Source organism: Coloeus monedula (assembly GCF_965178545.1).
Source record: "Coloeus monedula genome assembly, chromosome: 4".
Taxonomy (NCBI): Eukaryota; Metazoa; Chordata; class Aves; order Passeriformes; family Corvidae; genus Coloeus; species Coloeus monedula.
In genome coordinates, this window is record NC_138784.1 from 3,151,421 (window position 1) to 3,177,646 (window position 26,226).

Here is a 26,226-nt window from a genome sequence, read left to right on the forward strand (position 1 = left end):
CCCGCCCGGCCCGAGCCCGGAAGCGCCGGGCGGCGGTGCGGGGGCGATGGCGGGCGCGGGGCTGCGGCTGCCGCTGCTGCTCCTGCTGGCCTGGCCGCCCGCTGTCACGGCCCTGCGGCTGCTGCTGGACGCCGCGCCGCCCTTCACCTGCTCGCAGCCGGTAAGCGGCGCCGGGAGCGGCGGGCCCGGGCGGGCGCCGGGAGGCTGGGACGGGGGAGCTGCGGGGCGGGCGGTGTGGCTGTCCCGGGGAGCGCTCGCTCCCTGGCGGAGGCTGGGCGCGGGGAGCGCTGCGAGCCCCGCCGGCTTCCCCGGGCCGGGGGATGGCTGCCGGGAAGCGCCTGTCACGGGCACCGCCGGGCGGCCGCGGCGTGCTGGAAGCGCCCGGAGTCCCGGAGCAGGATGTGAGTCTTTGCTAAGAGCTGACGTTGCCCAATGTCCTAAAAGTTTTAACTAGCTCCTTGCGGCTGAGGGTTCTTCGGGAGAACGCGGGGAAATAAAGATTACATGTACCTGGGGTTTTGGAACAGCTAGGTTTTGGTTGCCTTTTCTCCCTGTGAAACCGGCCAGACAGGAGCTGTAAATGTGGTGTCTCTGTAAAAAGCGAACCAACCAGCCCGAGCGGACTTTGGCAGCCCGGAGTATGAACTCGGGCTGGTCGCTCTCTCTGGTGGTTTTTGAGGATTGTTTTGGATTTGTTTTGTTGGTCGCTTTTTTTGTTTTGGAGGGGTTTTTTTTGTCTCAGATACATGTAAAGAGTGTGTAGTAAGGGGAAGAGATCTGCTTTTGCTTTTTAATTCTGTTAACAATAGCAGTGAGATGGGAAAATGGGCAGCTGTTTGCTAAGCTGGACAGCTTTACATGCCATGGTGTAGTTTCAGCAGTCTGGCAAAGGCAAATAGGTACAGCTATAGACAAAAACGTATCCTTTAGGATGAAAGCTTCTATAATCTTTTTCTGTACACATTTTCTATCTCTTGTCTAGTCTGACACCTCTCCTAATGTTTGACTATATCCTTACCCCTGTTTTACTTGACCTCTGCTCTGCTGCCTTCTCTCTTATTTAAAGAGACCCTAAGAAAACAGACCAGTTCTGCAGTTTTACTTTAGGCTGGACATTGTAGAATTACAAAATGTAAAGCCTTGGCAAAGGGAAAATTACAATATTGCTTAGGCATCTCACATAACCATGATATCCGAAACGTTGTTAGTCACAGAGATTGACAGTAATATGTTGAAGAGTCTCTGTAAGTCCTTGGATGCTTGGGCTCTGACTGACTGTCTTGCTGCCTGTACCTCTGTTTTTTAGGAAATGTGACCACAGTAGCTGGGTGAGAGGCTCACCACAACATCACCAACTTTCACAGAGAAGCTTTGTTTGCCCCCCTCTCTGGTGTGCACACAGAGCAGTGAATGTACAGGGCTGCTACACTGGCCTTTTCTGTCAAAAAGACAATTTCTAAAGTGCAGATAGACTTACAAAAGAGGAATCCACTTAAGCCCGGGAGCAGCCTCTTTAAGCAGTTGTGAAGCTGCTGACACACGTAGGAAAAAGCACCACCATCTGAAGCTGTGACAGTTGAAAACAGTTCCCCCTTCCCTTTCTGTGGGTTGCACTGTTTTCAGAGGATGATTCAGTAACCCTCCCAATGTGTGACTGTGGTGTGGTTCAAAAGCAAAGCTGCTGCTGAGCAGGGTGGGTGAGATTCACTTCCTTTTGTCTAACCCACCGCGCTCAGGCTGCTGTTGCTGAGCTTTGGAGCAGGTCAGGGTCAGCCACGGCGGCTTCCTCAGCTAAACTCTCATGTGGCAGAGGCTGTTTGGGAGATGAAGTGGTGGAGGGAAAGTGTCATATGTGGTGTCAGTAGACACCTGAAAGTAAAATTAAATGCTTGTTAATAGCTCATCTTATTAAAATGCCAACAAATGCACTTAATGGGCCTCATTCACCACTACTCCATCAAACATGCTCAGCTGTAGGGCTGAATAGCACAGCTGCAAATACAGTTCCTATCAGTAGCTGTCATCTGCAGTGGCTTTTTTCCTATGTGCAGGGCAAAAACATCCCACAGCTTAAATACCCATCTGTTTTTTCACCATCGAGTGTTAAATCACTGTGTTCAGTCATTGTGCTGTAGCAGTTTTGAGACATGGCATGCCTGGGTGTCCTGGAGGAATGCAGCGTTTATAACCCTGCTATCTTTGAGGGGCTGGATAGCTGTACATGTCTCTGAAATTTATCTTGCCAGCTTGATTCAGTGGAAGTCTCTGGAGAAGAATTGGTGTAGCATCTCTTATGGAGACGAGCCGTGGTGGTGCATGTGAGGAAGACTTTTCCCTGGTCTCCTTTGCAAATGTGTTCTCTCATTCCCTTCTGTGGCATCTTTCTGCTGTGTAGGATGTTAACATAATCACACTGAGTGCTGTTAAGGTATTTTGAACTCCTTGGCATGAAAAGGATTACTGATCAAAACTACTGAACTTCATCATAAAAAGGGTTACTGATCAAAACTAAGAAAATATGATAAAGACAACTTTAGAACTGATTGTTATGAAGAAAATTTAACTTTTGAATTTGGATTTGATTTTTCTGAGAATTTATATGAGGGCAAGACAAAAAGTTAGAAACAGTAGAGAAAAAGGCTTTAAAAGATTAAAACAATTTTGTAAAAGATGCTGGCTTCCTAGCAGCCTTAAACAAATCATCCTTCAGCATTTATTCCTGTAATGTGTTCATGTGCTGATCTCTGCTTCTTTTTACTAAGGAGTTGGAAAAGGGAAACTGCAGTAAACTTCAAATCATCCAAGCCTCAGAAGATACACAGAATGGTTCAAAGGTGAAAGGCAGATTTTGGGAAGCCAGAGTCCTTCCCATTCAGCAGCCACTCTTTAAAGGAAAACTGGACCCTTGCCCGGCTCACAGTGGTTTTTTGTAGTTACCAGAGCATCCTGCTGGGAAATCTTTGCCTCCCATTACTTTAATTGAATTGTTATGGGGTGGTGCTGTTAATCAGTTTCCCAGGTTTTTTTCATTCAGATCCATGTGATTCTCCACAGCATATGGTCTGTTGTTTTTAATGTCAAAAGTGAAACCAAAATCATTTTAAAAGACTGAAAGAAACAGTTGCTTAGCTTTCTGTGAAAATACAGCAAGTAAACATGAAGAGTTGACTGTGCCTGTCCTGCTGATAATAGTTTCAGCATCACCTCACAATCATCTTCTCATATTTATGCCTCCCATGTCTGTAGCTTTGCTTGTTGGGCCAGTTGGCAAGTGAGCCCCACACAGCCACCTACTCACTCCCTCACCACTGGGATGGGGGAGAGAATCAGAAGGGTAAAAGTGAGAAAACTCATGGGTTGAGACAAAGTTTAATAAGGAAAGCAAAAGCTGCACACACAAGCAAAGAGAAGCCAGGTGTTCATTCACCATTTCCTATGGGCAGGTAAGTGGATCTCCACTCCACCATGGACTCATCCACAGTCTCTTCAGCTCCAGTTCAGCCAGGAGTTCCAGCCTGTCCAGCACAGCAGTGGTGCTCTGGCCATTTCCCAGCCTAGGTGCATCACCTCTGCTGTTACCAGAATGTTCCAGGTGCTACAGAGTGGTGAGATGAGCAGCACTGCAAAGCAGTGAAAGCAAAACCAGCTGCTAACAAGCACCAGACTCCCATGTACAGGTGAGCCCCATGGCAAGCGCAGGAACCTGTCAATGGCTACCAGAATAACATCTCTAAATTTGGCCTGGCACATTCCTGTCTGCTCTGTTGTTCTCTCAAACCCTTCAAGCCCCATGGTGGGTGCCAAAAAGGACTGTTGTGGTTTAACCCCAGCTGACAACTATGCACACATCTGCTCACTTACTCCCCCACCAGTGGGATGGGTGAGAGAATCAGAAAGGTGAAAGTGAGAAAAGTTGTGGGTTGAGGTAAAGACCATTTAATAAGTAAAGCAAAAGCCATGCCTGCAAGCAAAGGAAAACAAGTTGTTTTTCACCACTTTCCATGGGTAGGCAGGTGTTCAGCTGCCTCCAGGACAGCAGGGATCCATCATGCATAACAATGACTCTTGAGGACAAGCACCATCACTCTGAACTTCCCCCTCTTCATCTTTCTTCCCCCAACTTTATATGCTGAGCTTGATGCCTTACGGTATGGAATATCCCTGTGGGTAGCTGGGGTCAGCAATCCCAGGTATGTCCACTCCTGACTCCTGCACCCCCAGCCTTCTGGCTGGCAGGGCTATTACAGCAGCAGAAAAGGCCTGTGCAAGCCCTGCTCAGCAATAACAAAAACATCTCTCTGTTACCAACACTGTTTCCAGCCCAAATCCAAAACACCCATACCAGCTACTGTGAAGAAAATTGACTCTATTCCAGCCCAAACCAGCACACTCAAGTAGGGAAACTAGGTAAAATACTTCTGCTATGCAGAGCTTTGTTAATGTACTCTGGATGAGCCAATGCATCAGATAAGGTTTTGGGTTGGTTGGACCTTTACAAGAGAAAACCAACAAGTATTCCCTCAGGTGCTGAGGAGGTAGCCAGTTGACTTACTTTGCTGCAAACCCAACTGGTCTTTTTCTCTACTTTCTTCCTGGCTTTTGAATGTCATTGTCTGGAGTTACATTTCTTGGTATGAAAGTGTGGCCTCAGCTGCAGCCCAGACCTGTTCACCTGGGTATGCTACAAAAAAGAGGTGATGGTTTTCAGGGCAAAGCCTTTCTAGGATTTGCCTTTCCTTGAACTTCTTATATCTCTGCCTGCACTGTGGCTTTATCTTCACCTATCTTTGCTTCCTTATGCCAATAGTGAGGACTTCCCGTGTGGATGAGTTGTTCTTCAAGGCATTTTCAGCTCTTGGGTCATCCCTGTAGTCCTTTGGGGACTGGGAAGGGAGTGTGCCGAGAAGTTAATTGGTGCAGGCTACCTTGTGCTGGGAGAATCATTCCCCTCTTCTTGTGGTAGACCTGCTAAATGCTTGACTACCTGATGGCAGCTTAAAACACTTCAGCATAGTCAGCTGCACATGCAAAAGTTGGTGTCACAGCAGGTAAACAGGTTAGAAAAAACACACGTGTAGGTAGTCCCTTGAAAGCCCTGAGCGGGGCTGGGGCATGGTGATGCACTAGATAAAATACTGTTGTTTCTCCTCATAGAAACCCAGCATTGAAAAGGTAAGAAAGGCTTTAATTACCAAGTGTTGGTTCTGAATCCTCATCAACAGATGGATGGCTCCTCGTTTAGCTCTGGAGTTTTTAATGAATGTTAGAAAGGGCACCACAGCCTCATCAAAGCTGGGAACCTCCTTGTGAGCACTTCACCTGGAATAATAGACCTGGAGGAAGAGAGGATCCATTTGTAAGCTGTAATGAATCAATATTCATGTTGATCATTAAACAAAAAAGGGGAAATGCAGCATTTCCTCACTTAACCATGTGTTGTCAGCTAAGAAGCAGAATACCAGCACTCAAATGAAAGCAGATGTTGCTGCTCTTCAGACTAATAATGCCTTGTATTTTTTTATAAGGGCTTTATCGTGATGCCATTTACAATAATTACTGATAACTGCAGCAGAACGAGGACAAAATGACTGAATATTAAGTGATAGGCTTGAACAGAGATCACTACATTAGAAAAAAACCCTATGGGTAGTAACCAGTTATTTTTGTTTCCTCTTGAGGGTTCATCCCAGAGCAGCTCGGCCCCACACAGCCACTTGCTCTTTGCCCTCAGTGGAAAGCACCGTAGCAGCTGCTGTGAAGAAAATTAACTCCATCTCAGACAAAACCACTGCACCTTTTTACATGAGGGGCTTTGTCAGGCCACATAATTTACCTTAAAAAGTCTGATTAAGTGTCTGAAGTGTTAGGAGTAATTTTTTTTCATAGCTTAATCTGCTCTTCCGTACTGGTATTCACAATTTACGTTGTTCTCTTTTTCAGGGATTGTAGTTAGCTGGTTTGGGTCTGGTTTAATCAGCATTTGCTTCCTTGCTTTCCATTTCTTTTTTTTTTTTTTTTCCCCAATAATAGAGGATTTAGGTTGCAGGTGCTACATGGCAGTGTCCTGCAGTGGCAGGGAGGGAAAGGAAACCTGCTCTGGGATGTACCAAGTTGCAATAACATTTCTGTTAACTGTACTTGTAACCGGTTTTTTCAAGTATGACAGGATCTAAATACTTAGTGGGGGATTTATCTGTACATTTGTCTGCAATAATTAGGCCCAGTATAATTGTGAATGTGCAGTTCAGACTAAATTGGTATTTATGTGCCAAAATATTTGTTCTGACTGTGGGATGTTGCCTTAGTCCTAACAGGGCACCAAAGATGATTTCATTTTGGAAAACAGAACATGGCTAGCTGGCTGCTGAGAAAACCATTCCTCAGCAAAGTTCAGTTCTCAGGCAAAATGCCATGTAGATTTGGGTATGCTTAGAAGTTCAGGGTAGCCCATAAGGCAGATTCATCCTTGGAGCTGATTGAAATGTTCCCTAAACAATCATAAAGTTGGTTAACATTACACAGCTTGGGTGTCGCACTGAATCTTTTTCAGTCTATCTCTATCTTGAGGGCATTTGTGGTGCAGTAATTGGAGTGTGGATGTGTTTCTTGTGAAGGTTGGATTTGTACCTGTGTGTATTGTTGTGACTTGTGTAGCAAAAGCCTGGAAGAGATTCTCAGGTTTTATTTTTTATATAAGCATGAGGAGCTTAATGCCAAATCTTCCTGCTTTCGCTCCAGGTTTGCAGGAACCCAGATACATGAGCCGAAGTGTGAGCATTAATCTCTGAAGTATTTCCTTCATAGTCAGTAGAACTCCGCCCATGTTTGAAATTGGTTGCTCAGCTCGTGTGGTACTCGATCTCACCGAACTTTATACTTTGTATTTCCCTCAAAAAACAGAAAGCTTATTAGTTGATGTGACGTTTTGCCTCTGCTAGGACTGCTCTAAAGGCAGGATGTAATTCTGTCCTGTCATAAGGAGACAAAAGCCAGCACAGCTATGAAAAAGCAGTGCCCACCTTCCCCTTCAGAGCTGGTGGTTTGTTGCCAAGCAGGAGCAGAAGGGCAGAAGATCTAGTTCACAGATTCTGGACCTTGCTTCCCTTTCAGGCCATATCCAGGTGCCTGCCTGGTGCCAGCTCAGGGCAGGCTGCAGTGCTGGGCTTAAGGGAAGGGAGGTTGAGGGCTGTGCCTCTGGCAGTGATGCTGTGTAATGCCAGCTCAGTGTCTATGAGACTTTAGCTTTTTGTGCCATGTGTGTTCACTACCAAAAAGGCACAGTTGGCTTTTTCAAGCAACCATCCCTAAAAATGTAAGTATACCCTTGGATGCTAAGTCCCAAATACACTTGGAGCTGACTGTAGGAAGTTGTGGAGTTTAAAAACCCAACTGCCTTCCCCCCTCCACTGAAATGAATTCTATGATGGCAATAGTATGACAATAATATCCAGCTTTATTCATCAGGGCATAGGAAATGAGTGAAAGGAAACCTAGCCCTCATTTTGATTTATATGTCAGTGACTTCAGGCTTCCTTCTCACTGGGATTTTGCATCACACTAACCAAGCAAGCTGACATGCTTCTTCCTGGTGACCATGGGGTCTTCCAGTATCAACAAAACATGACTTGGAGAAGCCAGGCAGAGCCCACAAAACTTCTAGTTGCTTCTTTATGATCAGGGCATCTTTATTCTTAATAAGAAAGTGCCTAATTCTGATTAATTGTTTTTTCCTTAATGGGTTGCCTCTCAAATACATTGCTTGAAAATAGAATCGCCCTCAGTGTCAAGCCTTGCTGCAGAGGGCTTGTGCTCCTGGGCTGATGGGCTTAAGCTCAGAGGAGACCTCATCACTCTCTACAAGTACCTGAAAGGAGGCTGGAGCCAGGTGGGGGTCGGGCTCTGCTCCCAGGAAACAGCAACAGGACAAGAGGACATAGCCTCAAGCTGCACCACAGGAGGTTTAGGTTGGACATTAGGAAGAAGTTCTTCACAGAAAGGTGATTGGACATTGGAATGCCAGGGAGTTGCCTCGGGCTGCCCAGGGAGGTGGTGGAATCACCATCCCTGGAGGTGTTCGAGGAGAAACTGGACGGGCACTCAGTTGACGCGATGGCGTTTGGTCACAGGTTGGACTGGATGATCTCAGAGGTCTTTTCCAATTGAATCTGTCATTCTGTGATACTGATGTCACATAAGTTGTGCACACGTTTCATGCCCTGAGTCCCTGGATTTTTGATCAACACCTTAGTCCGGTGTTTCCATCATGGTTCATTCTTCCAATCTGTGTGTGTCACTTAAGTGGTTTTTTCTGCCCCTCTCCCAACACTGAGCAAGTTACTGTCAATTTTATTCTGAGAGTAACATTCTTTTTTTTTTTTCCCCCCCACAGGATTTAAACTGTCTCGTAAAAAGTAGTAAGTAATTTTTTTGTTTGTTGCAGTTTTCTCATCAGATCATGCTCTTTTCTTCTATTTTTTTTCTTTTCTTTTCTTTTCTTTTTTTAGCTGGGTTCATACAGCATGTTTTTCCTGCTAGAATCAGATGGCTGTAAAGGGAAACACTGCTATCATGCCTTGCTTTGGGAGTTTCCAGTTTGATCCATTATAAGCTCCAGCTAGAAGAGGAATGGAAAGTTATGTCTTTTTTGGGACAGAGTTTGGGGGGTAGGCAGTGGCATGAGTAGAACCCAACCCAACTTGTTTCGTTTCTATTTAAAGCTGGGATCATCAGTTTTTAAAGAAATGGGAATTTTAGGACAAGTTTGCCAGTAAATGTTCATTACAAGCCATTGTGATAGTACTTGATGAAAAAATAGTGTATGAACTAGAATTTAAAAAGGGGCATAGAGGGGTGCAGTTGAGAGTAATTAGTGTAAATTATTGGGTGTAAGGGGTCAAGTCTTAGCAATGACATGCATCTGAATGACTTTAACATAATTATGGGTAACGTTCTGAAAAACGTTCTTGAAAACCAGAAAATGTTCTGGTACCTGGAGGCAACTGGTCAGTGCTGCAGAGCTCCTTGGCTTTTCCTTGCAGCCCTTGTTCTAAGCAGGCTCATTCCTGCCTCGGTGCCCAGCCCTGTGTCATACTGGCACAAGTGCTTTTGTAGCCAGTAGTATTTTTTGTAGTGTTTCTGTTTGACTTGCTAGATCAGGGAGACGACTGTGCTGAAAATAACCAGATTTAAAACTTCTTTGGCAGGAGAGGGCTTGGGTGGGATCAGGTTGGACCATATTTCCCACTGGCACACAGCCATTGGAATACAGCTTGACAACACGGCTGAGCCAAACTGCAGCACCATCATTAAAATGCTGCCTAATTTGAATATTTGGTTTAAATTCTGCCTTATGGCTCTTGTTTTTCTGCTCTAGGGGAAATCTGTATTTTTTTTCAGTGTTCAGTACACTCTTTGCTGAAAGGTACTTTATTCTTGTCTGGCTTTTTATAGATACTTTTTGGTAGAATGAGCATTTGAGGATTGTCTAATTACTCCTAAGCCTAAAACCGTACTGTTACATGAAGGGATACTGCCCACTTTCCACTATTCCACCACAGATCCAGCAAAATAGACCCAAAGTGTGCTGGGGCGCGGGGAGGGGGCTGACTGTGCTATTTTTAACATTCTCTGGTAAGTCAAATGTCTTACAAAAGCCTAAGTAGATCATGTCTGTCTTATGCCTGTCGTACCTGATTTCACTTTCTGATAACATTACAGGACCAGTTGACCTAACACTGTGTTGACAAGCATAGTTTATTTTTCTGTCCAGGGAGCTCATTAATTTAGACAAGGCATAACAGGCAGTTGTTGGAAGCTGAATTCAGATGTATATTCAAATTTGAGGAAAAGCAGTTTGTAGACCCAAGGTAATTAACTATTGGAACAATTTCCCTGGGTATCTGACAGATTTCTTATGATTGGGAGGCTGGAAATTAATACTAGCATAGGTCTGTTTTAGCAGAAGGTTGAAGGAGATACTGAGTAAACTTACTTGACCTGTTTAGCCTGTGTGCATTGATTGTGATAAGTACTAAGGGATTTTAAGGAAAAGAGGAAGTTACTAGAATAAGTTCAGACCATTCCAGGCAGCTTACAGAGTAAATTTTCCATGCTGAAAACTGCCTTTCTGAGCTGGAAGCAGTCTGTCACCCAGTTTTCCCCTCAGAGTAACCCTGACCCAAAGAGCAGACCATAATTGCAATTAAGCAGAGCTTCCTCAGCCCAACTCTAAATGTGGTTTTCATTTGCTGGACAGGCACCTGCATGGAGTCGAGCTGGCTGAAGGTTCCTGCATGGACTCCTTCTGCTCCAAGCAGTCTCCACGTTTCTTCGGATGTTTTCCGTCGGGAGGATGGAAAACTGCTCCCTGTGCTTCAGATAGAGTGGAAAGTGGCCACGGATGGTAAGTGGTGGCTGTTTAATTTGAGCATGGAGCAGATGAAGTAGGTGTGATCTAGTAAAGACAGCGAGGAGAATTATGACTTCAAGTCATGAAAGCAGGTCTTTGAAATTTGACAGGTTGTCTGCTTAATTTTGTTTGTTTGGTGGGTGTAATCTCATCTTTGTGTGCCTTGATAAAGGAATAATTGTCTCATTGTTGGAGCCTAAATGACTGCCAATAAGTCCGGTTTTGTCACTCTCCAAATACCTTTGATTTTTTTGTCTATAAATGATGCTTCCCTTGCATACTCATGTCCAAAGTTTAAGACAGAACTGAACACATTCATTTCTCCCTTCTGCAGGGCCTGTGTCTGAGGGCTGTAGAGTTACAATCTCTAGCTATGGTGGTGTAGAAGCAGGTGTGACTCAGGCAGCCCAGTCATTTCCCTCAGCTGTGGTTGTAAACTCTCTCGCTGGCACCGTGTGTACCAAAATAAAGGCGTGTTTGCTTTGGCTCCCAAACTGCACCAAGCAGCTTGGAGAGGCAGAGCTGAACACGACAGTGCATCCGTGGAGCTGCCAGGGTGTGTGGAGAACGCAGTCTCCTTCTCCTTTGCTCCTTCATTTGCATGGATGTAGCTTTGCCATGTGGGCAGCCTTTAGGCCGAGAGTTCTGTTAGTCAGCCCTGCATGCCCACTTTTCCACGGCCAGTTATCTTTGTGTTGGGATCCTCAGCGCCTCAAAGGAGTAAGGCTGTGGCAAGACTAGGCACAGTGGGGCTCTCTGTGGGGGCTGCAGCCTCTGCATGTGCAGAGGAGAGGAAAAGATGAACATGTCCCTCTGTCCCTGTGCCTGCAGCCAGCATCCGCTGTCTGGAAGGGGCGGAGCTCGCCGTGATGCAAGTGAGCAGCAATCAGCAAATCTGTGCCCAGTTTGACTTCCAGAACAATTTGCCTCTTCAAGTCCGTCCAGATGGAGGCCGGGTGAGTGCTAAGGGCTCCAAATTCCGTTTTCTAGTCCCTGGATTTGTTTCTGCTTTCACTGTCTTATGGCAAGGTTATTGATTAAAAAGTGCAGACTGCTTAGAGTCTGTATTGGACTCGAGATCTGCTGTCATTTCCCATTTCTCTTTCACTTTTCCCATCCTTCAGGTTTTAAGAATTGTTGCTCTTAGTACCTAGCATGTGTCATCACTCTGGATGTTGCTTAAAGCAAATAGTTGTAGTGGGTTTTGCATTCTGCTTGAGAGCATGACATTTTATAGCTTTTTAAACTCAGCTCTTTCTATTGCTTCCACTTCTTTCTTGTACTCTCTTGTTGTGGAGGAAAGCACCATGGTCCTTCAGCTTACACTCCTCCTAGGAAACTCATCAGAAAAGTGCTGAGCATCCACAACAGTAAGGAATATAAACAATAAGGAGTTCATTCCTTACCACACAGAATTTGGTCATAGTTAGCTTACCACTTACCACATACCACTGGCCTAGGAGCCAATGGCTCTTCCAGAATTTGCACAGGATTGCTGATGCAGAAAATGTTACAGATTTAAGAAAATATGTATGGAATAGCCAGGTACAGAACTACATATGTATAAATGCAATTCTAAATGCTTAGCACTTGCACAGTGCTGCAAAATTCATTCTAGACTGAAGTTTCCATCTTGAAACTGCGTATTTTATTCTAATCTCCTTTCAGTTCAGCATATAGTTTGGTGGAAACTCCACACAGTGGTTTGGCATAGAACTGTTGTATCAGCTCAAAGATCCTAAGAAAAATCTAATTCCAAACAGGACAATTGAGACAGATGAAGGGGGGATGGGTATATTTAATACACTTGAGTTCTAATTTTTTATAGTCAAGCTTCAGTGAAAGGGTTATATGGGATGAGGGAGCACAGTGGGACAGGGCCAGGTCAGCTGTTAATTTCAGTGCCTTTAAAGAGCAACGTTGTCCTTTAAAGTCCTTGTGGATGTGTTTTGTTTTCAGTGGAATTTCACTTTTGACCGTTTTGAAGTGGAACCTGGCCAGACTTACCAAGTGACCGTGTATCACCTGCCCAAACTGGGGGTAAATGGAGACTACAATTGCAAGTCCACGTCTCTCACAATACCTGGTAAGAGGTGATTTAGTTCACTTAGGCCTTGAGTTTAGGAATGCAGTGGTTTGTGGACCTGGGGCAGGAATGTGGTGGTTTGTGGGCCTGACATCACTGCTGCTTTTACTTAATTTAAAATCTTTCAAAGTTGCCCCTCTGCTTGTGGCAGCTGGAAGTACAGGCCAGAATTTCCAAATCCTAGGTTTGCCTTCTAGTATTAAATCTTAGGTGTGTGAAGTTCAATTTCAAAGGTACAGCTAGGTATAATTTACCAAGAAACTTGGTAGTGCTGAGTGCTTGACCCTTTCTTGTATATGTGAAAATTTTCCTATTGCTGAAAGAGTTTTTATTGTTTTCCCCAAGGTTGCTGAGCATTTGCAGTGCCCTCTGCCTTCACTAACTACTTCATAAATATTTGGTGCTTAGTACAGAGCTTGAAAACTGGTTCTTAACTTTTTTCTTAACTTGCTTATAGTTGTCAGCCTGACTTTGTAGTTATAAAATGGCAAAGTGTGGAGCGTGTCAGTCAATGTGAGCTGGAAAAGGAGAGGGAGCACTTCATTTTCAGCCCTCTTATCCTTTCTTATGCCTTTTCACACTAAGAACTTCCTGCCTTTTATCCTCCACTGTTCTTCAGAAACCTAATTCATGCTGTCAAGCTCAGGAGTTGCAGGGAGCTTTGTTGATTGGAGCTTACACATGAATTACGGAGACACTGTAAATTTGTAAACTTTGTAAAGTTTAAATTGGTAACTTTGGAAGTTGGAAATTTGAGATATGCAGTGGTTTATCTCAACTGTCTAAGGAAGGAGTTGTTCCTTTTCCTTTGTCCAAACCCTGGAGAAGAGGCATAGTTTAAGGCTGAGAGTTGAAAATCCCACACTGCTAACTGTTGAATATGTGACTCTGGATTTGACTCTGAAGGAAGTCCCAAAAAGCAGGGCCAATCTGTTAAATAAAGCGAATTAGAAATGTGGAAGAGTGTTTTGGGATTAAGAAAGATTCCAGTCTCCTAATTTTCCTGTGTCAGAATGCCTCTGGAGGAATCTATTGCTGAGGTGTGATTACAAGGTGTGGGGATGAAGATGAAGTTTTAATTCCACTGTTGTGACCCTTTCTGCACCAGTGTTACATCAGCAAGGGTTCTCAGATACTGCTGCACTATTAAGTGTTTTTAGTCTCGTTAATTTTCTCTGTTCTGAGAAGAAAAAGAAGAACAAAACACACCATGACATCAGTGAAGGGACTGGTTTATTCACTGGAAACCAATACTGTTCTTCTACAGAATTTTGCCACTGCTTTGGAACAAAGGTGCCTACTCATTTAGGAGAGCTTGGTTAGGTGTCTGGCTCCTGATAGGAAAATGTGGTTTTTTTTCCTAAATGGAAGTACAATGTTTCTGACTAGCTACTGATGGTCTTTCTTGCAGACTGCAGGGATTCTCTGATGAAAAGAACCATCCCATGTATAAAGACAGGTAAAAATTTTGGAGTCGCGTAGACGTGGGCTCTCTGTTGGAATATTTGACAGTTGAGAAACCTGGGAATATCTGCCCCACTTCCAGGTAGCTTGTGGGAACCCAGGATCCGGGGTGAAAGTCTGGATGACACAACTGTGCTCGTGAGCTTCAACCCATGGATGGAGCCAGCCCAATACCGAATTCATGTGGCCAGTTACCTGAAGGAGAAGAAGTGCAAAATGATCACACGGGACTTCACTGGGGTAATTAATTGCCTTCCCAGGTCATACCTTCTCTGGGGATTTAGGCAAACATCTTAAATGCTTGCTAAAGCAGGACGTTTGAACAACAATTTTCAAGGGATCATTTTTATAGATTTTTAATTGTCTTTGGAAAGAGGAATTTGGTGGATAAAAGATCAAAAAAGAGGTTTTATAATGCATGAAGCAGCCTATAAACATCTGCAAAGTCAAATTTTATATCTGACTATCTGGGCTTATTACCTTTTTCAAGCCAGTGCCTAGGGAGCTAAGACTCAGTAAGCTAACCAAAACTGAGGTGCAAAGTTTCCATAAATCTTTGAAGTATTTTATCAAATATGATCACAGGAAGGTGTTAATTAAATTTTTTAGATAAAGAACGAGTGATTTAATAACAGATGCTTCATTCAAGCTGAGAATCAGTTTCTGTGGTTCTTGCAGTCTGTGTTACTGAGAAGCTCCAAGTGTCCAGACTGTCTTCCAATATAAGAAATGTTTTCCTTCAGGCATCTGAGGGAGGAGAAATACTGAATATTTGGAACCACTCTCTACCCTTCCTTGGGTGAGGGCAGATATATTGGCATGCAGTTTGTTTAATCTATCTGTTCCTTAACACTTAAAACCCTTAGTATTGCATGCACTGATCTGTTTAAGTTGTTACTGACACAGATGGGACAGCTGTGGGAGTATTCCCCTGGTAGAGAGGAACACACCTCATTTTGGAGTTTGTGTCTGCTAATCACTGTGAAAAATTAGATTATCATGATACTGATTGTGTACAGCAGGTAGCAAGGGCGACTTACTTGTCTGTTCTAGTGTCAGAAGCAGCAGTGTTGACAGCTGCTTCTAATTAAACAAGGAAGCTTGTTAATGTTTACACATTACAAAGCTGAAGACATCTACGTTGTTAAGAAACTGTAAGTTCAGCTCCTTTGAAGTTATACAGTGTACATCCCTAATTGTTTCCTGTTACCTGTGCAATCTTAGCCTGCTGTTTTAATTGTATTACCATGTCTGTCACACAGGACACCTGTCGTGATGGTGGCCTGATCCTTTACCCATTTTGTTCTCTGTGGGCTTCCTGTTCAAAGGAAAAAAAATAGCAGCTTCTGCTTCTTTGGACCCCTCTGTGTTGTCATGTCAACTTCTCTTCTTTTTTTCCTCTTTCATCCAGTTTTCTTCCTTCCCTTTTAACTTGCATCTGATTTCTGCAGGATGGACTACAACAGCAAGTGAATGTCACAATCAAAATAGAGAATAACATAAAAGCTTGCTGCAGCTACAAAATACAGGTGGGACCACACTGTTGTCCCTGTGTCCTTCCTTCACAAACAAGGCAGTGAGCACCTGAGGACTGTTAGGGGTTTTTTTCACAGCATTTTGTTCTGAGATTGGCTAATCTGTAATTACCTGCATCAGGGAAATACTATGGCTGAATGGCTGAAAGAATTTTTATATAGGTATTCTCTGTAGTCAGTGGCTTTTCCTTAGTACAGGACTGCCAAGTCAGAAATTATGGGAGTGAGAATGGCAAATGTGCAACCTCAGGAGCTCACAGTCTTCTTCATGTGTAGTGTAAGAATTCTTGATTAATATTGTTTTCTGAAGGGCAATGGGAATTCTGTGTCTCTGTGCTAAAATAGAAGGAATGTTGAGGCAGGGAGAAAGTAAATCAGGGAATAAAATTTTCTTGTAAGAATAACTTTTGTTTTCTGAATTCATTTCAACTGCAGATTCAGCCATTTTTTGCGAACTGTAGCACAGACTGTCTGAGACACTCTGCTTTCATCCCATGTGAACCAGTTCCAAGTGAGAACCACTTTTCTGTAAATTAGATTCCATTGTCTTACAGATGAGAACTGAAGTTTTAACATAACTCTTGTCTTTTGCAGGTACAGAACCATCAGGTAAGAAGTTCTTCCAATACCCTGAGACTCTTTTTGCTGCTCTTTTCTTGTTGTGTGGAATAAGAAATGATCCTTCCTGGGAATGACCCAACAGGCAGGAAATGTCCCTGTTGAAAATGTTATATTATTTGAAAATAGTACCATGGATGATGGTATACGAACTGTAACAACCATATTGGGAACCCACCAAAGCTCCCACTGAAACCTCAGAGGACGTGAAGATGAGAACGTGGCAACCACTTGGTAACGAAGCACCAAACCAACAAAGAGCAAGGAGACCTCAGACCCCAATAATGCTGTTGGTCTGGACTGTCACATGAGGAATGGGGAGTTCAGGTCATAAGGGTTTCACTGCCCAGGGATTTCTTTGTTCAGGGTCCCTCTTTTGAGCCACCAAGCTCAACCAGCCAAGTATCATAATCAATATGTGCCAATAAATCTGTCTGATGGAGATGAGAGCTCAGTGTCTAAAATTTCTTTAACAGTCCCCTTGTAACACTGAGTTCAGAATTAATTGTGCTAAGAATGACTTCACCATGATTTAATGAGGCAAGTATTTGTATGCAGTGTGAACCTTGGAGCAGTTTTTTTAGAGACACTTCACTTGCATGGGATTCTTTGAGAAGCAGTTTTGACAAGAAGAGTCTTAATATAAAATACTTTCTGTCACTTTGCTCAGTGTTAAAAAATTTGCATAATACAAAGCAGCTTTTGGAGAGAATAGCTTGCATATATTCATTTTTATGAATGTCAAGATAACTTGTGCATAATGATTTGACATCTTTGTTTTTGGCTGCAACACCTGTAAGGATCTGCTTTGCTCAAGATAAAAAACAAAAAAAAAACAAAAAAAAAACCAAAAAACCACCTGTAAACTGAAATTCATGACCCAAAATGGTGAGTTTTTAAAATATTTTTTGAGCTGGATTACATGAACAGGCAGGACATGGGCGGCATGCCTGTCAAAGCTGGGTAAACATTGCTATTTAGAGGAAGGTTCTTGATCTGTGTTTTCAGTGTGCTGCACATATGGTTCTTTGTGTGGAGCAGGTTTATGGTGTATAGCAGCATCATGGGAGCAGGAATGGGTTTGGAGAAGTGACTGTGTTTTTTAAGGAGGAAATACTGGTCTACCCAGCACAACCAGGGTCCTCCTCCCTTGGCCTGTGCTGCTCAAGAACCTTCTGCTCTCTAGTGAAACTCTTTGTGTAAGGCAGTGTCTGAGGAGTGTTTCTGTTTTGCAGATGATATGATGATATGGCTGTACTGGTGTATCACTGGCATCTGTGTGTTACTGGTGGGGTCAGTCATTACAGCTGTGCTGTGTATGACTAAAAAACGAGCAGGTAAGACTCATACCAGGCAGGAGGAGAAAATCCAATGCTAAAGAATACTTTTTCCTCCTTCTGTATCTATTCCTGTTGCTCTTTTGTCCCTTGCTGTTCTGATGCCTTGCCACTGAGATAATGCCTATGAAAACACCTTCTGTTTTACATTATAGGACCTGCAATGTCCTAATACCATCCACTGGATAAGTAAAGCCTTACACAGGTTATCCTGTCTGATACTCCATGTTCATAGCACTTCAGAGCTCATGAGGGGATAAAGGAATCTTGTAGTTCAGCTTTTTGTTTCCTGGCAGATATCTTTGCAGTTATTTTTCTCCTGCATTGCATAAGAGTGTTGCAGAACAGAAGCTTCCTGTTTGTCCACACTTTAGTCTTCCCCCTGATCCCCAAAGTCTCTGCAAAATTAATTTTATACTATTTTGAGATTAGATATGGTTTTTAAATTAAAATGGGAGGAAAAAGAATACAGGATATAGAGATTGAGATCAAGCACATGGGAAAACTGGGTACTTAAGGGCTAACTCCTGGTCTTCTGTGCTGCAGCCATGAGGCAGTTATCACAGGGAAGCTGTGTCACTCACTGCTTGTTTTGTTTTCTTTTTACATGAGAGGGAGAATTGGTAATCTTTTGTAAAATTTCTTAACATCAAACTTGTCCATATGATGTTGCTAGGGACGTTTTAGTCACCTCTTCAGAAAAGCTTCTTAAGAAAAGGACATATTTTGAAAAGCCCCTTCTCTTTAAGGAGGGATAGTTGGGGGTTCTTTACTTGAGACTGCCTGGATTTGGGGGAGATGGTGAAAGTTCATTTTAAGTGCTTTCTGTCACCTCTCAAAGAAAAAATGTAGCAAGAACTGGCTGTAGAAGAGTATTCATTCAGTATGGTTTTTTATTAGGCTTGTCCCTCCCTACGGCTTTATCTCCCTACACAGTGAAAGATTATTATTTTTGTTTAACCTAAGCTGTGGAAGGTGGTGTGATTTTAAGCATTTAATCTTACTTCATGTTTTCAGAACTGACAGTGACTTTGTCTCTTCCAGGACGCTGGCGAGGGAAGTGCAGCCACAACGATTTGCAAGCTGGTAAGATGCCACCTGTGTTTTATCAAGCACCTGTCATGCATTCTGCAGGTCTCACACAGTTGCCTAGAAGGGGCTTTTGTAGCCTTTAACTACTCTATAGACGCTTCCTGAAACCAAAAGATAGCCTTAGGATCTTCCTGTTTAGCTAAAAGAAGCTTTGTATATGGAATTTGAAATGCCACATTTGTCAGATGGGAGGTAATTGCTTTGGAATGTGGTGAGACTTTTGGCCCAGCTGAGGCTGCACTAGCAGAAGAACATTTGCTGATCATCTAGGCCATAGCAATAGGAGACTGGTTTGGGGTGGTACACCCAGCTCTCCACCAGAGAATACAGCAATATTTGCAAACCTCTTGAAGCTGGTGTAGTGTTTTTGTGAGGTGGAAGTCAATGAATCATCTGGACATTATTATAAATCACAGTTTCACTGTGTCTGTACTTCCATATTAAATTTACACAATGAGATGTTGTCCACATACGTTGCCAAAAACAGCATTAAAACTTAAAAGTTTTATTCATACCCTCCTATGCTGATTAGTGCTGACTCACCCCATTGCAGTTTGGGGAATGTGGCTGTTATTAATGCTTTTCTGTCTCCCATCAGCACCAGACACCGAGCTCTCCCTGCCACCCTTGAAGCCCCGGAAGGTTTGGATTGTGTACTCTGCTGATCACCTGCTCTACGTGGACGTGGTGCTGAAGTTTGCCGAGTTCCTGATGACGGTCTGTGGCACTGCTGTAGCCCTGGATCTGCTGGAGGACCACCACATCTCGGAGCTGGGGCCGCTACCCTGGCTCACGCGGCAGAAGAAGGAAATGGAGGAGCTGTCTTCAAAGATCATCATCCTGTGTTCTCGGGGCACCCAGGCCAAGTGGCAGGCCATGCTTGGGAGTGAGCCTGTGTGTCTCAAGCAGGATCTGCAAAAGCCAGTGGGAGACCTGTTCACCCCAGCCTTGAATCTGATCCTGCCAGATTTCAAGAAGCCAGCCTGTTTTGGAATGTACATAGTCTGCTACTTCGAGGGAATAAGTAGCGAGAGAGATATACCTGATCTGTTCAATGTCACATCCAGGTACCAACTGATGGACAAGTTTGAGGATATTTATTTCCGCATTCAGGATCTGGAGAAGTTTGAACCTGGGCGGATCCATCGAATCCAGGAAATCACGGCCGAGAATTACATCAATACCCCCAGTGGGAGGAAGCTGAAAGAGGCCATAGTGAAGTTCAAGAACTGGCAGACTGAGCACCCAGACTGGTTTGAGAGTGAAACCATCTGCTTGGATAGTGATGAAGAGTTGCATTCCCTAAACAGAGAGAGCCAGGTGGATTCACTGCTGAGTGAGCCAGGAGGAATTGTGAAACACCAGCTGCACCTACGTGAGCCTGACCCCAGCTGCTGTTATGTCATCAACCTCCACATGCATGAAGGCCAAAGTACAGGCTGTAAACTGCAGCCTCAGCTTAATCCATGTGGGGATCCAAATTCCCAGACTGTGATCCTTCCTGTGGATGTTCCTCGAGTTCAGGTAGTGGAGCCGGTCTCTTCCGTGGAAGACAGAAATATTCTCAGTCATCATGTGCTGAGCAATGAGGACTGCATGGAAGGAGCTCCTCTTCTGGAGATGAGCTTTCCAATGAGGAATAACCTCATCCTCCATGAGGACTCTGAGGTTTCAGCAGTAGCTGACCAGAGTCCTGCAAACCTCTCAGATGACCTGAGTGACCATCTGAATGGACTCATGTACCCTCTTTATCAACAGAGGGTCATTCCTTCAGAGCCATATCTCTGCCAGGGGGAGGCTGACAAGCAGCACCAGCTGGTCTTTGATGACCAGTGCAATGACCAAAGACAGTCAGTGCAGTCAGACCAGGGCTACATCTCCAGATGCTCCCCTCTGCCTCCTGAGGACCTTCTAGAGGAGGAGGAGGAAGAGGAGGAGGAGGATCAGGCACAACAGGTGGACTTCCATGAGCTCTCTCCAGAGGTCTTGAACAGTATAAAGAGCCTCCAAAAGCAGCTGCTTTTCCAGGACATTCAGAGGAGCTCCAGCTGGAACTATCCAGCAGAGATGATGGACATTGACCAATCTTTGGAGGACTGTTAGGCTCTGCCTGGGACCTGCTCTATTTGAAAGAGAGGGATGGAAGGTGGTCCCATGCAGAGTAGTACTGAGACTGCATTTCCAACACCATCCTTGTCCTTGTATTCTAAATGACTAAGTGGTGGGATCTTCCTGTGTGATGCTGGGATGCAGCACTGCCCAGCAGAGGTGAAGTGTTGCTTCCAATCTCTGTGGAAAGAAGCCATGAATGTTGGCCACCCCAGTGAAAGAACAGGCAGTGGTTCTGTTCCTTGGGGAAAGGCATTACACTGAATTCTCACTGATGGATGGCAGAAAAATTACTATGGCTCATCCACTCGTGCCTTCACAATGCCCTCCAGCTGTGCTGATTCTATTGCACTGGATAAAAGTCACAGGCAGGGTTTAGAAGATAGGTTTAGATAACATGGTAAAATTTGCTTTGCCATTTTAATACACATTTTAAACGTTTGGTTGTAAATACTGCATTAAAGATGCGTGCCTTGAATTTCAGCTGGATTAGGGCTGTCTCTACCTGGTTGATACATGTGCCTGGAGGTTTTTTTGTTCCCCCTCATCATTCATTTGCAGCTGCAGTTTCATGGTCATTTCAGAAATCAAGTGGAGTAACTGAGAATAAGTGGGATAAACATTTGAATTGAAAGTCTCCATAACTCTCCCTGCCTCCCTACTGGGAGGTGTGTGCTTGAAAACCAGCAACAGCAGGGAGGGGGAAGAGGAGACCAGAAAATGGAATTTGGGTTTGTTACACAGTTTTAAGAAATGTGGGGCTGAATACAGCATCACAGAATCGGGGGAATCTGGTGTATTCTGTGACACACTGCTGCAGTGCTGTTTGCTTTTGGGTGTCTTAGCACCAGGAAGATGTGAACTGAAGATATAGATAGTGACACACAAGGAAATGAAGGACTATTTTGGAGGAGAAAAAAGTGTAGCCTCAGCAGATGCTGTTTCAGAGTGGAAATTATATCTGAGTTAGGGGAGGCTGAGCGAGAACGACTGTGAGATGTGCTTGTGTGGGCTTAAGCTCAAGCACAGGTTGTTATCCACAGTGAAATACTGAACAGACTACAGGGTTCATCTTCCAGGAGCACTGATGGTAACTCTGTCAGTTCCAGCAGTTTTTTAGAATAGGCTGGATGCACTAGAAGAAGTTATTCCCTGCAAGTGATGGCATGTTGGCCCTTGTAGCACTGGCTGGGTGCCAGACTAGTTGAGGCTGGCATTTACCCTCTTTCTTATCACTGTTTCTGCAGCCCACTGGGTAAAAATCCTGTGAGGTGGAAATACATCCAGGCCTTTCTGCTTTGTCGTCTTCCCGTCCATCTAAGTTTACTTGTCAAAAAATCTTGCAATAATTTTATCTCAGCTTTTTTTAAAATCTGATGTCTCAGAAAAGAATCTCTTCTTTTGACTTGCAATTTATTTTGTATTGTGTATATTTTATAATTTCATTCGTGTCTAACCTGTGGGGTATTTTTCCTTAAATTATAAAACCAAGAATACTTTTCGGATATATTTACTTAAACACTTCTGTGTCCTCAATTCTGCCTAACTCCTTATGTTGAGTTATGTTAAGTTCTTGGTATTTGTTACAGAAATCTGAGGCAAAACTGAGCCAGAACTGAACTGGCTCACAAATGTCAAAATATTCCTGCAAAGCACAGTATGGAGAGACCTGGATAGAGCTGAGGGCCTGCAGCTGTGGGAAGGGCACATCCCTTCCAAACGGGTGGTAAAGGAATTGTTTGTAATTTCCATGCAGGACTCTTAGGACAGCTTGGTAACAAAGGGACAGGGCCTGCAGACATCCAAACTTAAGGCTGGGAGCCTTCCTGCTCCAGCAGGAATCCAGTCTAACCCAACAGGAGCTAAGCAAGAGGCAGCTGTGATCTCAGTGCTTCTCCAGTGAGAACCCATTTCCCAGATTATGTCAGTAATTGCCATCTTGATGATCCCACTTCTAAAAGTTTCTTTTATCTTACAGCAATTAACATGTAAATCTGATTCTTTTTTCCCATGAGTCTTTTTCAAGTGGTATAAATTCCTATAAATCACTTAAATAGGAAGCTCAGAAGTGTCATCTGAATTTCCTTGCCTTAGTCATTCCCTTCTCATATAACTCCCTTGGTGTTACAGCTCTTAGAATTTGCTTTCACTTACAAAAAGTTTGTTTGAGGGGAAAATACAGACACTATTTTAGCAATCCAGTATGAGGAAAACAAGTAACTTTAACGCATCTGTTAGTCCCTATTCAATAAAAAATTGAATAGCCCAGCAAGACTCAAAGGAGGAAAAAAAAAGAGGAGCAAAATCAGTCACAAGTTTCTAATTTTATTTTAACAATCTTGCTTTTTAAAAAATACAAGTTCTGATTAATGCCAGGGGGATGCCAAGTGTCCATCAGCCACAGGCCTTATCTCTCACTTCCGTTTCCCCTCCTGGGAGTAGTCATCTCTTTTGTCAGGATAGCAAACAAAGAGCAATAAAATGCTAAATAACTGAGTTGTGTTACGAGGCTCATAACAGAATCCCAAGGGACCTGTGTCTTAGTATGGCACAATTTCGTTCAGCAAAGTGTTCCTGACCTGGACCAGCAATTTAATGTTGGCAGAACGTACAGGAGTTGTGCAAGGTGCATCGGGAGAGGTATTGTTTGCACTTCCGTGGTACCACCGTCTCTCTTCTGCAAACAGAGAGGTTTAAATGGAAGCAAGAGCTCGATTACCAAAGAGGAGGGAATTCAAAAGGAGGAGCAGGTTTATAAACAAGACCTTGAAGATCTTTAAATGTTTTTTCAAAGTAAGTACTTGCAGGAGCAGCAGAGCTGCCCTTTTAGTTGCAAGGGGGCTTCTGTATAGCCAACTACAAAAGCTTTACACTCTCCAAACAGCACATGTCCTAACAACCTAGAAACCATGGCACCACAAAGAACAACTTTTTCTACAAAGGAATTCTAAGCAACAGAAGTGTCATTTTGCAGGGTCATCTGTCCCGGGCAACCTTTTCATCCACGGACAAATCTGAACTGTGAGTTCACCGCCAATGGGTTCAATATGCCATGGCCAGATAAATTCCAAATATGCCATTTTTCTCAATAATATCCTAACTGGAAAAAGGCACTCACTGTTGAAACAGCAAACTTTGTTATGGGCTATGAAGGGGTACTGAAGTAAGACTTGTTAATAATCCTGCTGTGATTCTTTTGATGTCTCAGCTATGCTCATGCTTCAGTGTATTAGGGGTTAGCACTTTGGTGCTGTTGGGAACTTGGCCATAGGAGCAGCAAAACATAGTTGGTGATGAAAAGCTTTTTTTTTTCTTTTTTCCCTTCAGCTTTTTTTTTGCAAAGTTGGTTGGGGATTTTTTTTTTTTTTCCCTTCAGCTGTTTGACTGAAGAATGGAGCAGCCCTAGGTTCAGGTATCACCTTATTCTCTCTTGAATAATTATTTCTGAGCTTCTACTATCTATTTAATGCTGAAAAAGGAAGGTGCAAGGAAACAAATACCTGTACAAGCATCATGTACCTGTAATTACACCTCCTTTGGCCAGGAACTTAGCATCCCCTCGACACATTTCACATCACATAGGAAAAGTTCACAGTACCAAGTTTTACAATCACAGTCACTCACAGCACCAAGATTGTCCAGACAAGAAGAAGTTACCGAAGAGAAAGGCCACTGGCCAAAATTCACACAATTGCCCATGTAAGGGCTCCGGTTAAAAATAAAGCACTGGTGGGAAAGTTAAGCCTAGCTTTTGCCAACTCTCCATTTGGCATGAGGAGAGCAGCAAGTCACCCATCCTAGCTGCACTTCTGAACAGAACAGCACTATTGACCCATCTTTTCTAGGGGCTGTTCTAGCCCCTTAAAACCCATCAGCCACCAAGAGCTGGGGGAGAAGAGCCCCATGGCAGCCCCACTTCTGCCTCTGGGAGCTGGAAGTTACCAGACTGTAAACATTTTGTTGAAGCAGTCCACCGGAGCAGGCAGTTGATCCCACTCTGTGAAAAGGAAGGTGGGACAGAGGCTCTGAAGCCCCAAGCCCTGAAGGAAAGAATGAATGTGCGTGCGGAAGAAGTCTGGGCCGTGCCTGCAGTCCTGCTGTGGGCTCTGCGTAGCAGTTGGTCGTGCTTTATTTCCCCTTCCCATCAGGACAGCTTGAAAAAAAAACTTGTGACAGGAAACTGTCGTTTTTCACAATTATTGCAGCCTTGCCCAGATAACAAAATATAAGCCTGGGAGGGGCAAAGTCCTTCCTCCGAACGTGGCCTGTGTGCTCCTGCTTCCATGGGGCTGGTTTCAGGAGCAGCGGCAGCCAGGCAGAAGAGCAGGCCTTAACCCCACCCAACATTCATGGAGCTTAAAACCAAAGAAAACTCTGTTCCTGTGAAAGGTTGCTAACAATTTTTCCCCACCTACCCTAAACCACATGCACACAGAGGACAGGATGCTGATACGTGGGCTTTTGGCAAAGCTCGAGAGCCCTTCTGCCTCGAGGGCTGCTGCAGCACTTTGCCTTCTGTGCTGAAAAGTGAGGTTCACTGAGCATGGAGCCCACCCCCAGCAGTGCCAGCGTCCTCTGCTCTGCTCTGCTCTTTGAGAGGGGGCACTTTGCAGGCTTAGCCCCATCTCTGCTCTCTCAAGCAGGCATGGAAGGGGGCCGGAGGAAATTTTCCAGCCTTTCTGGCTATGTAAAGGAAGACCCTACGCTCCGTGTAAAAGAAAACCAACGCTGATCCCGTAAACATGCATATTCACAGAGAAATGAGAGCCCCAGCACCTGGGGATGCCAGCAGTAGGCTGCTGTAAACCCTGTTCTCACCAGAAATCAATGTCTTGGTGGTTATGAAATGGGGCCTAAGCCCTGGTTTATGTCCATGCTGGATTGGTTTCTTTAGCATGTGAAGTCAATGTAAGATGCAAAAGGTTGAAGCACAGAGGTAGACATTTTGGCTAGGAGAAGGTGGGTCATGGGCTTGAAGTGACCAAGTGGCCAGCGTGCTTCCAGAGGTTCCTTAGCTGGTACACAAAGGCCTGGAAAGCAGAGGCAGCAGCTTTGCAAGACCCAGGGAAACCAAAGCGTGCTTCCTTCTGTCCTTCCCGTACCTGGAAGGTCTGCTGGTCAGGCCCCTCTCACATCTCATTATTGTGGGCAGCAGGAGTTCTTAAAGGAGGGGACAAAATGTACTGGTCCCTGCTTAGGATGAAAAGGAAAAAAGTGAACCTTTATGGATACAAAGCAACACAATGTCCGGGGGGGGGGCGGGGAAGAGCGGGACCCTCCAGAGAGTGGAGGGGCAGAAGCACTAGAAGAAGTCTTGTCATGAAGGACAGATGCGTTTTCTGGGGACAAGTGTCATCCGTAGGCTCCTGCAGGTAGTCGGGTTTGTGCGGAGCTTCCGCTGCTGGATTTGTCCATGAGGAAAGGAGTAGGGGAGCGGGAGTCTGACAGGGAAGCCCACGTCCCCTTCCCCTGCTCGGCCACGGCGGAGGGAACCTGAGCAGAACGCAGAGAGAGAGAGACTCTGCCGGGAGCGGGCCCGGAGGCGGCGGGAGCTCCTCCGGGAGCGGCCAGCGGGGC

General features: G+C 44.4%; 1 protein-coding gene across 1 annotated transcript; it reads left to right on the plus strand.

Moving 5' to 3' along the window:
* Window positions 1-46: 46 nt before the first annotated feature.
* On the plus strand, window positions 47-20,643 carry IL17RA (interleukin 17 receptor A; the record flags this gene model as incomplete). Its single annotated transcript, XM_082279763.1, has 13 exons — window positions 47-160; window positions 8,390-8,414; window positions 10,256-10,402; window positions 11,240-11,364; window positions 12,368-12,494; window positions 13,906-13,953; window positions 14,041-14,198; window positions 15,410-15,487; window positions 15,929-16,004; window positions 16,088-16,102; window positions 17,347-17,448; window positions 18,493-18,534; window positions 19,139-20,643. 13 exons carry the CDS (start codon window positions 47-49, stop codon window positions 20,641-20,643), a joined length of 2,562 nt encoding a protein of 853 aa, XP_082135889.1.
* Between the last annotated feature and the right edge of the window lie 5,583 nt (window positions 20,644-26,226).